The 16,046-nt window shown below is 39.8% G+C and overlaps 2 protein-coding genes across 2 annotated transcripts; both read left to right on the top strand.

The window, feature by feature from the left end:
• The first annotated feature begins 2,646 nt into the window (after positions 1 to 2,646).
• lztr1 (leucine zipper like post translational regulator 1) lies at positions 2,647 to 12,105 on the top strand. Its single transcript, XM_063490504.1, has 19 exons — positions 2,647 to 3,260; positions 3,348 to 3,410; positions 3,496 to 3,552; positions 3,854 to 3,933; positions 4,020 to 4,128; positions 5,343 to 5,426; positions 5,510 to 5,567; positions 5,667 to 5,806; positions 5,893 to 6,094; positions 6,542 to 6,652; positions 6,748 to 6,840; positions 7,170 to 7,265; positions 8,303 to 8,486; positions 8,583 to 8,752; positions 9,277 to 9,560; positions 9,812 to 9,961; positions 10,603 to 10,708; positions 10,822 to 10,902; positions 11,339 to 12,105. The coding sequence occupies exons 1-19, from the start codon at positions 3,109 to 3,111 to the stop codon at positions 11,453 to 11,455; spliced, it is 2,337 nt and encodes a 778-aa protein (XP_063346574.1). The 5' UTR covers positions 2,647 to 3,108; the 3' UTR covers positions 11,456 to 12,105.
• A 1,682-nt stretch (positions 12,106 to 13,787) lies between these two features.
• Positions 13,788 to 14,444, top strand: cldn26 (claudin 26). Its single transcript, XM_063490782.1, has one exon. The coding sequence runs from the start codon at positions 13,788 to 13,790 to the stop codon at positions 14,442 to 14,444; it is 657 nt and encodes a 218-aa protein (XP_063346852.1).
• Positions 14,445 to 16,046: the final 1,602 nt, after the last annotated feature.

Below are 16,046 nucleotides of genomic sequence, written 5' to 3'. Positions count from 1 at the left end.
GTGTAGAGAGCAGGCAAATAACCTAAAACATATGTCTGTCAAGTAAGGTCCTACCTAAATGTACAATGACCAAGAGTGTTAAACACCACTCGCATGTCTACACAGCCTTATTATCAGAACCACTCATAAGAAATGCAATTTCATTTAATTAATTTATGTTTTGTTAATGCTCTTCATCATTTGTTTAACTCTTTAGTTTTGTAAATTCACCTATAATATTTAGTCAGTATTTCTTTCCATTCAGTATTGCTTATTCTTAGTGTTTTGTATTATTAATGGTTTGATTTTAACTAATGTGCAATTTCCTGATTTTGTCCTACATACAAAAATCCATTGTTACTAGCAATATATGATAAGCTAAGTCTCAGAATAAAATGAAATGTAATATTGGTTATTTAAAACAACCATTTAATTTTGTTGAATGACAGCCCTGGGATTATACACGATGTCTCAACATCTCTGAAAATAAATGAGAAATATCTGTTCCTAAAAATGGTGGGTTAAGATAAATGACCATATTGTATCAGCCTATGGATGGGTGAATAACATTTCACAAGTTTCCTGTTAAAATGAGCATTTAGTGCAGATAATGCCTCAAAATTGTAGAGGTTCCAAAAGAACCTAATAAAGCATTTATTTTGAATAGCAGTGTTAGAAAATTGTAATTAAATCCAGTGCGATTTGCTGTTGTAAAATAAAATAAAAAAACATGAAAAGTTCAATGAGGATGGTTATGTTTTTAACAAAAACTGCATGATCACAATAATTTTTTAATTGCTTGGAGATGTCCTTAACATTTGTGTTAAGACAGTTATAGACTTACAAACACTGTTAAATCTACGGTTTTACATATCAGGATGTACTGTAATGGAAAAAAATATGTAACCCTTGACAGGAATTAAAATTTGACAAATAAAACCTGAAATGAACAACGACACTTGACATATTACACTGTGCCATTATTGATAATTAAAAGACTACAACTTTCATTTCTGACTTCATTGGAATTGAGATGTTTATTAGCAGCAGTGCTGCTAATCAAACCCACTTGATTAATTGGATCTTGATTAACTGACATAAAAGCAGGAGTGCGTCTGCGGAGGGTGAAAACCTCTCTCCCTGTCCGAATATGCTGACCGACATATTGGCGGGAGAATAAAGTATGCTTAAAGTTACATTATGTAACTTAGTAGACTACAGATTGCACTCAACTGAGGCCTTTTTCTTGAGCTTGATTTAGACTTCTGTGGGAAATCTAAATCCTAACTTACAATGTAACCCAAAACCCATCTTAACCCTACACCCCAACTTTCCACGCCTTTCAAGTCACTGCAGACTGTGTTGCCCTGAACTGTAGTTATATTTCTCGGGACTCGCAAATCAGGTTATGTGGAAGGTTACAGCACAGATTAAAAGGAGTTTCCGGTTACATTGTAAGTTACAATGTAGATTTCCAGCTAAAGCATTAACCTTACCAGCTAAACTGCATATTCGCTAGCTACGGTGGCTGCTATAGGACAAACATGTTTTAGGCAAGAGCGATAAAGCGGGCATGAAACACTATTTGTTGACACAAATTTACACCATGGAGCCCTGCTCTAAAAATGTACCATAGATTCTAAAACTGTAAAGCTGTGACTAAGAAATAGGCTTTTTTAGAGAATGTTTGTTTTATTTTATCCCAGTAAAGACTGTCACTGCGTTGTTTGGTTGGTTGCTGTTAATAGATTGTTAGTTTATGTTAGCTAACTCGTGATCAAGTGGGAACCAATAACTTACTAAAGTTTTAGTGTCCTTGAAGGAGAGCCTGTTTAAGTTCGGTGTATGGAAAAAATCGACGTTAGTCTTCTTCTTTTGTAAAATAATAATTTCCAGGCCAAAACAATATTTTTTCTTTTGTCTGTTGCATACATCAATCTCATACAGACATGCTTATGGATGTCAGGATTCCCGATCATGCTTTGGTAAGACACTTATTTAAGTTTGTGGTGTGATGCGCATGTGGTAACCCTGTATGTTGTAAATTCAAACATGATATGCTTGGGAAAAGAGATAATTTTAATGCATATAATACTACTGATCACATCTTGTAGACATCTGTTTTGCCTGTTGATATCTGCTCGGTGTGTCCAACCGAACAGACAAGGAAAAATCAAACACAGAGGGGATTTTGTCTGACTCCTGCTTGTCAGTTTGGTGAGCCACTGGGGCACCTGACTCAAACAGGCCATCCTCCACAAAACCCTCATTTATAAAATTATCTAACCCCTGTTTCAGTGCAGCTAGCTAACAACAGAGAACCACTTACTGCTTCAGAGATAAAGAGTGAAAGTGGACACTATATCCTTGTTTTTAACATAAAACTCATTGCTGCTACCAGGGGCAGCAATGAGTGACTGCTGCTTTTTTAGTTTTAGTTTTAGTTTCCTTATTTCCTTTCTTTGCTTAACGTGCTTTAAAATCTTTAATTTCAAAGACTCTTTAACAAATTCCAGCTTTGAAGACGGTGCTAAATCTATGACAGGTTTTTAGAGTAGGACTCCAAAGTGTAAATTAACGTTAATACCTATAGTGTTTCATGTCAACTTCAAATGTGCACATACTACTCAAGATTACAGGACTGAAAGCATTTTGACTCCGCCTTTTTAACATTACAGGAAGTGAAGTACCCGCAGCATACAGGGTTGTGGGGGGCGTGGATTTACCACTGCTTTTGATTTCTTGGTGTTGTTTTTTGTCTGTCTAATATCATGACTTCGTAGGTATCGAACCGGTTGGCCAGATGTTTTAGCGCAACGTTAGCGTTGTTCGTTAACTTGTCGTTTTCTTCTTCATGTTGCTAGTTTTGGGGCGTAGCACTAGCTAGAGGCTAGCTAGCTAGCCAGGTTTAGCTGAGCTTTTTTGTAGCTAACAGTTATCTGGAGGACAACAGCCTTAATCTTTAACAAAGAAGACTTGAGTAAGAGTAGTACCAATGTCACTCCAGATTTACATGTAGTGACAGAAGTATTAGCACTTATCCTGGGGCATTAACAGCGTCGTTAACCGTTCACGTCCCTGCAGATGAGTGGCCCTGACATCTGATTGAGCCGGGGAGTTAGCAAAAACATGTCCTGTAAGTCAACTAAAGTGGCTCCGAGTGTTGATTTCGACCACAGCTGCTCTGACAGCGTGGAATATTTGACACTTAATTTCGGCCCATTTGAGACTGTTCATCGCTGGAGAAGACTCCCTCCGTGCGATGAGTTTGTTGGTGCAAGGTAAGGTGTGGACAGATGAGCAGCAGCAGCATCTTCACTCAAACTGAATACATGTGGTCTTACTGAACTTCATGCGGCTTCATGCAGGCGCAGCAAGCACACTGTGGTGGCTTACAGAGATGCAATATATGTGTTCGGGGGAGATAATGGGTAAGGCTACAAGACTTTTGCAGACATTTTTCAGATATATGTATTAGTTATTATATGTATGTGAGAATTCTGTGTCACCCAACAGCAAAAACATGCTGAATGATCTGCTTCGCTTTGATGTGAAGGACTGTTCCTGGTGTCGGTAAGGCTATAGCCTCACAGCCACAGATGATTTGATTTTACTTTGTTGCAATACATATCACAATCCACGGAATAACCCATATTAACACATATTTACATTTTAAGACCATCATAGTGTGCATGCAGTGAGTATCAGAACAAGGAGCACTAAAAAGTAATCATAAAGATCAGCTTATTTCCACAGTGGACACTTTTTGAAAGTATTACAATACAAGACACCAAATCAGCCAGAGTATATATAAAACATACACAATCTTAACCATATAATAAAATAAAAGTTGACACATGTCTATAATTCACAGAGCTTTCACCACTGGAACGCCACCTGCCCCCAGATACCACCACTCAGCTGTGGTCTATGGCAGCAGCATGTTTGTATTTGGTAAATCCTTCATTATCTTTAAAAATCCTTTATCCATTTTAAACTCTGGTGGCATTTCTGTAATGTTCAACTTTGATATTTTCTAGGGGGCTACACTGGAGACATTTACTCAAATTCAAACCTGAAAAATAAAAATGACCTTTTTGAGTACAAGTTTGCTACAGGACAGTGGACTGAATGGAAAGTGGAGGGAAGGTAATGTCTTTTTAGTAATGACCAAACATTGTCATTGTTATTGTGTGCCATGATATTATTGTATCTTGCCTCCGTGGTTCCCACCCTTAATACTTTAGGTCAGGGGTGTCGAACTCCAGGCCTCGAGGGCCGGTGTCCTGCAGGTTTTAGATCTCACCCTGGGTCAACACATCTGAATCAAATGATTAGTTCATTACCAGGCCTCTGGAGACTTCAAGACATGTTGAGGAGGTCATTTAGCCATTTAAATCAGCTGTGTTGGATCAAGGACACATCTAAAACTTCCAGGACACCGACCCTCGAGGCCTGGAGTTCAACACCCTTGCTTTAGGTTGTCTGGAGGATAAAATATGTTGGAAAAACTGTGGGCTGGTTTCGCATGTGCCTTTATGTTTACTGGCTAAACTAAAACTTTGGAGGACCTCACACTGTGCACAGTTGCCTTCTACTATGTCCTAGCATGACAGCCCCCCCAACTCCCTAATCCTCTACTTGCCTGCACTCACACCAAAGTTAATGATCCAGGCACAAGTACATATCAGTCTGTCTCTGCATCAGCTTTTTAAAAAAAATGTATTCTTTTTGTGGCTTCTTAACTCGGCAATCAAAAAATTAATTACACAAAATAATTTTACAGTACATGAATAAGCATTACAGTTCTGCGTTTAGCTGTAGTTGATGCTACATTACATCAGTATCTTCAAGTTGGCCAAGACAGGGTTCTTTTGGTCGGTCATTTTAAAGCAGAGGTGGGGAACTCCAGGCCTCAATGGTCGGTGTCCTGCAGGGTGATACTGAAAACACCGGCCCTTGAGCCTTGGCATTCCCCACCCCTGCTTTAAAGGCTTAAACCCTCATCAGCTCGAAAATGGCCCTGCAAACGTATGTCATCAACATGATGTAATAGATGGTTGGTGGGTTTTTTTTTTTTTTTTTTAGATATTCCAAGTAGTCTGTGATTCATCGCAAAATTGCTGATAAAAGTTAAGCCCACCTCCTTCAAAAATTAATTTAAGGTTCAAATTAATCCCATAGTATCTCTAATCCTCAGTCTTGCAGTCTGCTTAGTTTAATCCAGGACAAGCAAAATCTACGACTGTTTTAAGTCTTTGCAAGGCCCTTTGAGGTACAGAGGCAAATACAAATTTAGTCTGGGACTACACTTAAGTGTTGTCTGTGAAACTAGTCCTAAAAATCCTGCATCTCTGTTCCAGCTTGCCAGTGGCCAGATCTGCACATGGGGCCACAGTCTACAGTGATAAACTCTGGATATTTGCCGGTTATGATGGAAATGCCAGGTATGTATGACTATTTTATTTCATTTTCTGCAGATGTATTTGTTTTTGTGCATAACCTTGGTGACTATTTCGCCCACGTATAGGTTGAATGACATGTGGACCATCAGTCTGCAGGACCGAGAGCACGCGTGCTGGGAAGAGGCATGTTTAATTCATTTTCACAATAAAAGAGAACAACATGTAAAGTTAAAGACTCAGAAACTCTTGGTCAGTGTTCACGTCTGTCTTTGTGTCCATCAGATCGATCAGAGTGGTGAAATTCCCCCGTCTTGCTGCAACTTCCCTGTCGCCGTATGCAGGGACAAGATGTTTGTGTTTTCTGGACAGAGTGGAGCCAAAATTACTAACAACCTCTTTCAGTTTGAGTTCCAAGGCCACATGTAAGCAGCACCCTTTTTTTATATCATTCAGCTACTTATAGTATATTACCAGCATTACCTGACACTCATAACTCCCATGTTCTCAGGTGGACACGTATACCAACCGAACATTTGCTGCGGGGCTCCCCTCCACCTCCGCAGAGGCGCTATGGACACACTATGGTCGCCTTTGACCGGCACCTGTATGTATTTGGAGGTGCTGCTGACAACACCCTGCCCAATGAGCTGCACTGCTATGATGTTGACTCTCAGACTTGGGAGGTGATCCAACCCAGCCATGACAGTGAGGTATGAAAAAATTTGGAAAATTTTCGTTGTGTTTGTGATATCATTCATTTGTTGACACAAAGAACTATGTTAGTAGATATGGAGGTGCATGAATGATATCACAAATATTATTTATTAGGACAACAAATTATTAAACGAGAACACTTTGTTCCTGTACGCTCCATTCCTATCTATTGTACTATTTCTTTATGTAATGCAAACACAATATGTTTGGAAAGGCTGTTGAGTGATGAGCCATTTTGAGTTTACTTACTTTACATTCTTCGTTGCTGTAGACAGTCTGCATTTTGTTGCTGAAATTTGTGCAAGACAATTTATATTATTGTAAATCATAGTGGTATGGTGTTCCTTTTGTGTCACCCCAGATAGGAATATAAAACACGTGTAGGTGAATTTTACGGATATGTAATTAAACTCTTATCTTTTTTTGTTTTTGTTTTTTCTCAGATGCCCAGTGGGAGGCTCTTCCATGCTGCTGCTGTGATTCTGGATGCCATGTACATCTTTGGCGGGACTGTGGACAACAATGTCCGCAGTGGGGAGATGTACAGATTCCAGGTTGGTGTCAGATCACCTCATTGCTGAGATATACCTCCATAGTTAAAAAGTCTGTCCTGCCTTAAGATTGATTGCTAAAACTTTCACTTTTGTAGTTTTCATGCTACCCAAAGTGTACCCTCCATGAGGATTATGGCAAACTATGGGAGAACCGTCAGTTCTGTGATGTGGAGTTTATTCTGGGCGAGGTGAGTTTTCATTGCTGTAAAACTGGAAGCCAAGCCTCTAAACTGCTGATTAAAATTTCAAGGTAGGGTGCCGGTTTAACTACATGGGTTGAGTAGGTGATCAATATGCTCTGAGGTTGCATGGGCCTAGGTTCAAATCTGTCCCAGGCACCTTTGCTGCATGGCTTCCCCCTGCCCTCTCCCCCAGCTTTCTCAACTGTCTTCTTGTAATAAAGGCTCAAAAACCCAAAGGAAATTCATGGTGACTCGCACATGATCTGCCAAACTTGTTTTTTTTTGTTGTTGTTGTTGTTTTCCACTTGTCTGACTCATTGTTGTCTTGTTTGCAGAGTGAAGAGAGAGTCTTGGGGCATATCGCCATAGTGACTGCAAGATGTCAGTGGTTGCGGAAGAAAATCCTGCAGGCTCGAGATAGGCAGCGACAGGTTAGGACAATGTACCAAGTACATCTCCTCTGACACATACAAGACTGTCAGTGATCTCAGAAGATATTTATACATATGAAAAATCAGGCTGATTATGTAACTCTGTAACCTATCCCACATCTTGGAAATCAGAAACACGGTGAAATGGTGACACAACTTCGAGCACCTGTGTCACAATTCAAATATTAAATGGCTCAAAACTGCACAAAAAGCTGAAAGGTTTAGAATTGAATCCACATCTTCCAACCTGCACTCTTCAAGCTGTGCAGCATCATGAAATGAAACACCTTTTTTAAAAAAGAAAATTTTTTAAACAATGAACACCGCAGGAGGGGAAACAATTAGTCGTGATCACATCATGATTGGTTGGTTTCCATCCCCACTGAAATAGGTTAGAGTGGAGATATTGTCATAAAGAAAGAGTAATGATTTGGTAATTATCTGTAATAAAAGGCTAGTGTTTGGTATTTGTCCAACAATAGTGTTGAAAGGGAAAATCAAGGAGTTATTGCTCGTATTTTTTCAGACACTCGTATTTATAGAAAATGAACTCAGTTCAGACTTAATGCACAAAGTGAAGCTGCAAATGTAATCATTTTAGTTCATTTTCAGCTCATCCGCCGTGGCGAGGCGTCTGTCGTCGGTCCACAGTTCACAAGAATATCTACTCCTACAGTATTAGTCAGAACTGAATCAAATTTAAAGGTTGACCTAATTGGGTCTTCACCCAAATTGTGCGCAAAGTCAAGGTCCCAGTTACCATTTTATGGGCAGTAACCCGTGAAATGTAATGGACTGTGAGCTGGATGATGAGCTACATTCTCTAAATTTCAGTTTTATGAAAAGTCAGTGAGGCTTTCACTACAGAAAAGGTGCGGCAGCATAAATATTGCGCATTTAATGCTTTAATGAACATATTTATCTAAGCTTGTAGGTCTGAGGCATCAAGATATATAATATAAGCATTTGTAAGAGTAATGGGTCACTGGTGTATTCACTGAGCCAGAATGATAATTGCATACTTTACTGTCTTACAGAAGACAAAACAGGAGAGCAGTGAGGATGAAGGAGCAGCTGGAGGCCCAAAGGATATGCCAGCAGGCAACAGGCCATCGGGCACACAGCCGCTGCTGGAGGTATCCATCAGAGAAGCGGAGGCTCAGCCTTTTGAAGTCTTAATGCAGTTTCTCTACACAGACAAGATCCAGTACCCTCGCAGAGGTACCACTCTGCTCATGCTTCTCACGTTTGGTTGTTACCAGTCTTGCTGCAAAAGAGAGGGAAAATGTTTATTCTTGTGTGTATCTGTCTACACAGGTCATGTGCAGGATGTTCTCCTGATTATGGATGTGTACAAACTGGCCCTTAGCTTTAAGCTTTCCCGGCTGGAGCAGCTCTGTGTGCAGTACATTGAAGCATCAGTCGACCTGCAGAATGTTCTCAGTGTCTGTGAAAATGCCAACAAACTGCAGCTCGACCAGCTCAAGGTACGTCCAGATTAAATGTTAACAGCTGAAAAGCGTCTTATACTGACCTCTAGTGGTTAAAGTTTCTTAATTTCACTGATTTTCAAACTGTTGGGCTGGAACATGGACGACCATGGTAAAAACATGGAGTGAGGCCAAGTTAAATGAATATGACTTTAGTTTGGAAAATAAACAAACAAGAGTTTACGGATGCTGTCCTGCTAACATTTTGTTCATTAAAACTCAAAAAAATTGAGATTGTTTAAAACTTATATATCTTCCAAATTGAGTTGATTGGTTCAGCTGCCCGTCACTACCAGATCTACTGCCCATTTGCGCATGTGCGAAGGTAACTCTACTTGGACAAACTGCCCGAAATGCGTTGACAGAAACATTTCAGGGATTTTGAGTCATTCTGCGCTCCAGATGCGTTAAATTTTTTTTATCGCATTAGTCATGATGACGGCTTGATCTGCGTTAACGCTTTAATTTTGACAGTACTAGTTATTATGACACTAATACCAACATCTTTTTTCTTTCTTCAGGAACATTGCCTTAATTTTGTGGTTAAGGAGTCACACTTTAACCAGGTTATCATGACGAAAGAGTTCGAGCATCTCTCCACTCCCCTGATAGTGGAGATTGTGCGACGAAAGCAGCAGCCTCCTCCTAGGGTGTACTCTGACCAGCCTGTGGACATCGGGACCTCCCTGGTGCAGGACATGAAGGCCTACCTGGAGGGAAGCGGCTTTGAGTTTTGTGACATTATTCTGCTGTTAGATGGTCACCCACGGCCTGCACACAAAGCCATACTAGCAGCTCGGTCCAGGTAGATTTTATGGATGGGTTGTTTTGTTTTTGTTTTGTATTTTTGGTACCTTACTTAAGCTGAATTTGATTTAATGTGGATTTTATGCTCCTGTGCCGATAGTTGACTCTAGGTCTACTACTACTACTACTAGATCTACTCTAGAGTAGATTTGATTGCTTTCTGTAATGGCTTGATGTTGTATCACAGTTGGTCATGGTCCATTTCAGCTTAATGATGTGACTTATCCTTTTGATACTGTTACTCCTCAGTTACTTTGAGGCAATGTTCCGCTCCTTCATGCCCGTGGACGGTCAAGTAAATATATCCATTGGTGAGATGGTCCCGAGTAAGCAGGCCTTTGAGTCGATGCTGCGTTATATCTACTATGGTGACGTGAACATGCCTCCAGAGGATTCCCTGTATCCTTTTCAATTGCAGAGTTTTTTGGGTTTTTTTTTTTTTTTTTTAACTTTAACATTTCTGCAAATATAAATAAAAATGAAATGAGTAACTTAATTGAAGGCAAAGATAGCTTGTGAAATAATAATAATAATAATAATAAATTAATTAATTTCTGTCTAAAAACAGACCTCAATACTTTTCTTCTGTTCAGATCCTTAAAAAAAACAACATATTCCTACAGAGACATTTGTATCGAGTACAGTTTGTATCACTAACAGTAAAACTGCTGGCTCGTCACAAAAGAACTCAATATTTAACATAAAAAAAAGGTGTGAACTTTTATCTGTAAGTTAGAAAATGATGATGTTTAAGTTAAGAATTAGTGTTGGTTAATGTTTATAAATGGTTTATAAGTAGATAAGATCAGGGACACAATGAAATAATTCATAAATGTGTCAATGCCAGAAACAAAATAAGGCCTTAAATGTTTCTGTTATGGAGTTGTTAAATTTGCAGTTTCATATAGTGAGTTTCTAAATCACACTGAAGCTTTTTCGAAAATTAAACCACATGGGTTGTCGAAGCACCTGGCCTTTCTTTTTGGTTAGTAGTTTCATTGCGGTAAACTTGGTTTACATCCTTGACCCTGGATTAACAGCTATCTATTTGCTGCACCATATTACTATGGGTTTTCTAACAACAGGCTGCAGGCTTACTGCAAGCAGAATCTCGAGATGAACGTCACTGTGGAGAATGTCTTGCAGGTATTGTGCTTTCGCCCAGGGGGAGCAGTGACCTAATTGGACAATGCAGTCCCTCACTTTTGTACAAAATAAATCATTTCTTCACTCACTTCTCTCTCGCTATCCTCCCTCAGATTCTTGAGGCAGCTGATAAGACCCAGGCTCTGGACATGAAGAAGCACTGTCTCCACATTATTGTCCACCAGTTCATCAAGGTGGGTGGGCTTGTATCCGAAGCCCTAGGGGTTTGCTGCCCACTCACTGCAGCTGAGCTAACCCTCTAGTCCCCTCTTCTTTGCGGGAGACTGACACCTTTGGCCTCTTAGTGGATCACCCTCCATCTTCTGCGTGAAGAGGAGACTGTTTACAGGCTGGCCGGCTGTACAAGCACCTCATCACATTGCGATGAGGTGTCGCTCTGATTATTGTTTGTTATCCAAAGAAACAAAGAAGCACTCAGTTTTCACTTTACTTCACTGGAGTGTTAGCTCTGCTGTATTTCTGTTAAGCTTTTATCTTCTTTTTATCTTTTATCTTCATTTTGTTGTGCATGAGCAATCAAGTGCTGCTTATTCCCCATTTTTGACTCATTGTCTTATCTTAATTTGCTGTTCTTTTTTTCATTTTTTTTGTTCTCCTCCCCTCCCAAAGGTATCCAAGCTCCCCAACCTGAGGTCTCTCAGCCAGCTGCTGTTGTTGGACATCATTGAGTCGCTAGCCACACACATATCAGACAAACAGTGTGCCGAGATGTGCTCCGATATTTAGGACGGCTCTTTTCTACTCTTGCAGAAGCCATACATCCCTGCTCCACCTAATCATTCCTTGCATGTGTCATACCCCATTCAACTGATGCCTTTTATCCACACTGTATCGAGTTGCTGTTGTTGTTGTTTGTCCCTCTGCATCTCAGCGAGGAATGAAATCAGTGAAGGAACCAGATTGTACCTAGAATTGTTAAATAGTGTAAAATTATCTTTTCATGTGTAACTCTGCTTTTATTTATTTTGTACAGACAGACCTTTTTTGCAAAGAAATTATTCTGCTCACTGTTGCTTTTGCATTTTTTTTTTGATAAATATACAGGTTACTGTAACATTTCATAATTGTGAAAATAGAAATGGATTAAATTTCATCAGATGTATCATCTCAATAAAACATCACATCTATTAAAGTCAAATGGGTTATTTATCTAAATCTCTATTCATTTAAGTTTGTATTATTTACATGTGTCTTTTGTGGTAAAGTAAAGAATCCAAATCATATGAAAATAATTATAATATATCTCTGTGTTAAGTACTGTTGCTGGCACGTCTTTGTGATAATTCTTACCATTAACAAAATCTGTGTATCCTACAATACTGAACTTAGTATTTAGTGATATTATTCTGTTATCATACACTCGAAGCCTTAATAAATCTCTTACAGAATGAGTCATGTGTTCTGTGTCTGTGCTCTGATTCACCAGTATACCAACGTGATTGAAGTTTGTGCGCAACCGTTTTGTCAGTTAATCAATAAACACAAAGGAATGTGTCAAAAAACGGAAGTTTTTCTGAAACCACAGAATTGATTGATTTAACCTCTCTTTAGAAGCTATTGTCACGTTGTGTTATCACGAATCTTCTGGACTCTCTAAGAGAGCCCAGAAGATTCGTGATAACACTACACAAAAAGACAAAAAGAATAAAGTCATCTGTTAGAGACTAACAGATGACTTTATTCTTGAGCCCAAACCTAACTTTTAAACTGCTTTTAAATCCTACAGCCATCTGTGCAAAGAGCCGATAACTCCATTATGTCAGCTTTGCCTAAAACTAGTGAGGAAGGCATTGGCCTTCCTCACTGGCTTTATGCAGGGACCATACTAGACTGGATCAGCGGGAAGGTTGTTTTGCTGTTTTTAGTGTTTGGGGTTAAAGTGGGTTGATTCAGAGAGCAGTCCTCATCCAGTCCAGCAGTATAATTTTTAATTTTAAACAGCTGATGTTTAAAGTGAAATATTCAAAGACACTTTTGTTGGCCTTGAATACTGGTGCTAATCTAAAATTCAGACTATTGTTACAAACTAAAGCCAGTGCAACTTAAACAGTGTGAAAAAGCTGAAGGTCAGCCCTTGACCTTTCATTAAATTAGCATGTCCGTCAGGGGTCTCATTTTCCACTGATCTATGCATGATAAGTTCAGCCAACACTCCCTGGTTTGAGCGGATGAATTCCTTTTGAATCTGCAAGGTTTTGCACTGCAGCGATTTTGGTTCACTCACGTGATCTAAATTAAATTCAGTGGTTTAATTTTAATTATTAATTTGAGATGTGTTATGGGTTTTTATATATGTACTGAGGTCACCCTTAATAATCCCAGTATGAGTTCAATAAAACTAAAAGACAAAAAGTATTTTCTGAACGTTTATAGTAAATTTTGTTCATGGGACTAAGACAAAATGTTTGTCCTAAATGCAGAGGCATTATATTGGTTTTCTACAAGCTGGCAGTTGTACTGCAGGATCTGTAACAACCCACAGAGGAATTCCCAAAGTACTGGACTCTTTTGGACTTTTGTATTGCTGCAGTGAGCACAAAGTGCTATTCATAGTAGAGATACTTGAGAAATTTTGCAAATCAAAATAAATATCTTAAACAAATAATATATAATCAAAAACGAAAGACCATACCTCACCTAATTTTGCTGAAACGTTTAAAGTTGTACTGAAGTTCACAGTCACGTGAAACAGTAACTTTTATGTCTTTCTTTTTTATGCGCCCCTCATGCACAGGTTGCTCATGTTTCATTCAAGTTGACTTGTGCACACACACGGCCCAGAATCCCTCTGCTCATATCTGGTTTCAATTTAAATACAGAGTTCATTGTTCGCTGGGATGACATTGAACACTGAAACCAAACAGTATGACCGTTGTTATGCAGTGGTACCAGATTATCTCCTACTTATCAGGTGCACTTTCTTAAAGAAGTAAGAAGTGGGCTGTCCAGGTCTGTCCAGCAGGTGGGACGAGCTACAGAGTCACTTGGATGGCTTACCTAGCTTTACTTAGATTTGGACACAAATCACAGCACAGACTTCACTGCACAAAGGCAGAAGATGGTTTTTCTAACAGCTAAAATGATGCAAAGGACCGCGCTCTTTGTGACGGTTGGAGGCTTGGTGACATCTCTGATCACCACCTTCCTTCCACATTGGAAAACAATGAACTCTGATCTCAATGAAGTGGAGAACTGGTTCTCTGGGCTGTGGCACACCTGCCTCTACACCGAGGAAGTGGGAATTCAGTGTAAGGCCTACGATTCCATCATGGGACTGCCGATGGACCTACAGATCTCCAGGGTGCTCATGTCAGTGTCTATTGGTACTGGTGCTTCAGCTGTACTGGCTGCTTTCCCGGGTCTAGAGGGGGTTGAGATGTGTATGGAGCCGCCTGGTGTGAAGAGAAGGCTCCTCATCTTTAGTGGGGTGCTGTCCTGGGTGTCTGGGCTCACTACTCTGGCTCCTGTGTCTGTTGTGGCCTATACAACTGTGGTGGACTTCTGGGACGAGGGTTTTCCTGATGTGATGCCACGATGGGAGTATGGGGAGGCGATGTTCTCCGGATGGTTTGGAGGCCTGGCACTGGTCATCGGAGGGACTTTGTTCTTTGTAGCTGTGTGCATGGGCGACTACGACCGGCAGACATTGAGTGTACCAAACAGCCCACAGGTGAAGCAAAAGACACAGCACTACCTAAAGACGGAGGTTTTATAACTTGCATATTCCCATATGTGTAATATCTGCGTGTTCATGTACGTTATATGAAAGCGTGACAGCCTGTGAAAGATTACAGTAGTTCTACCGAAAAGCACAGAAGTGTTTTTGGGGCCCTTTTGTTTTTTTTACTGGATTTCAAACTGGAAATCAAACTTTTTTTTTTGTGATCTCTGTTTAGAAGAAAAAAATCTGAAGCAACTGTGTACGACATATTTTATTAAAACAATGCGAGACAGTAGATGACTGCTGTAGTTTTTAATCTTGTTAAAGCATTGGAGGACAATTTATTTAGTAGAACATACACACCATTGGAACCTCACTTAATGGTATGGTAATAGCTAGTCAAAATAACTTTTTGGTTTAATTACTCATGCATTAGTTATAATGTTGAGTGATGTGTGCAATAAGCGCACAAAAGTATGTCATAAAGTTTCAAAACACCAGAAAGGAACCTACTATCACCATAAAACCGATTTATTAGCTGAACTGAAAGATGAAGAAACTTAAAGAAACCTAAAATCAGCACACTAAAGGGCGCTCCATGATGAACAATAAGTAAACAGCACTCGGGTTGGTAATGAAAATGTCCCACATTAGTTGTGAGCAGAGTCTGAGTGCTCACTGCTGTGCAGGAGTGAAAAAATGAGCAGGGGTTGCATTCTTGAGCTGCAGCTCCTCTGTGTTGAATTTCATTTCATGGGGAGGGGGCTTGGTGCCATCAGCTCCTTTTAGAGCTTAATGTACTCTGTTGCTCACTGTTTTTGTCAGAACTGATGTAGACTGTTTTGTTTTATTCTTTTCAGTTTCTTCATTTCACCAAAAAAGGGATCAAGTACTGATGTTTCTTTGGCTGGGCGATATACGTTATTAGCATTTACTTACTGATTGATTAAAATCTAATTAACAGGTTAAATCTACCCCTGATAACTGCTGGCATTATTATTTTGGCAGAGCATTTGTTTTATAAGCCATGAATGATTCATTCACTTCTCCCTGCTCTCTTGATCTGGCTTTTTGGATGCTGCAGCTCTCTGTGACCCCTGGCAATTCAATTAAACTGAGTGATGTGTCAGTGATGTCAGATGGCCTTCCCTGCACACTGGGCGAATCTGATAGTTCATCTTGTCGTGCATATCCACACGCCCCACCCTGGCTTTCACTCAAATATGCTTTTTCCATCAAACAAGAGCAGTGCGTGTGCACCTGTCAGCTGTCAAACATCAAATTAGTCCATGTGGAGAGTGGAAATGATCTAATTTGATCTCTATTATGTTATAATATGTTTTGTTTTGTTTTGTGTTTTTTAAAATGAAAGCATTAGCATTCTGAAAACACTTAAAGGTTTTGGTGCTGCATGCTGATCATCACCCGTGTCACTGCTGTCATCATCATTTCCATAGAAATGAATGTGTGATTATCAGGTGAATGACCTTGACCCGTCTCTCCCACGGTGGGAGCATAAGGAATGGAAATAACTCAAGAGCTCATTTCTATAAGACTTAGTAGGCTATACCTTTGTAATCCTGCTCCACCCTACCCCCTCACTGAACCCAGCATTTACTGCAACAACTGCACTTTCAGGCTTTCTCCCTCTGCTGC

The sequence above is a fragment of the Pelmatolapia mariae genome, linkage group LG12, assembly GCF_036321145.2.
Source record: "Pelmatolapia mariae isolate MD_Pm_ZW linkage group LG12, Pm_UMD_F_2, whole genome shotgun sequence".
Classification (NCBI taxonomy): Eukaryota; Metazoa; Chordata; class Actinopteri; order Cichliformes; family Cichlidae; genus Pelmatolapia; species Pelmatolapia mariae.
Note: the sequence above shows the minus strand (reverse complement) of the source record. Positions and strands in the feature narration are given on the sequence as shown.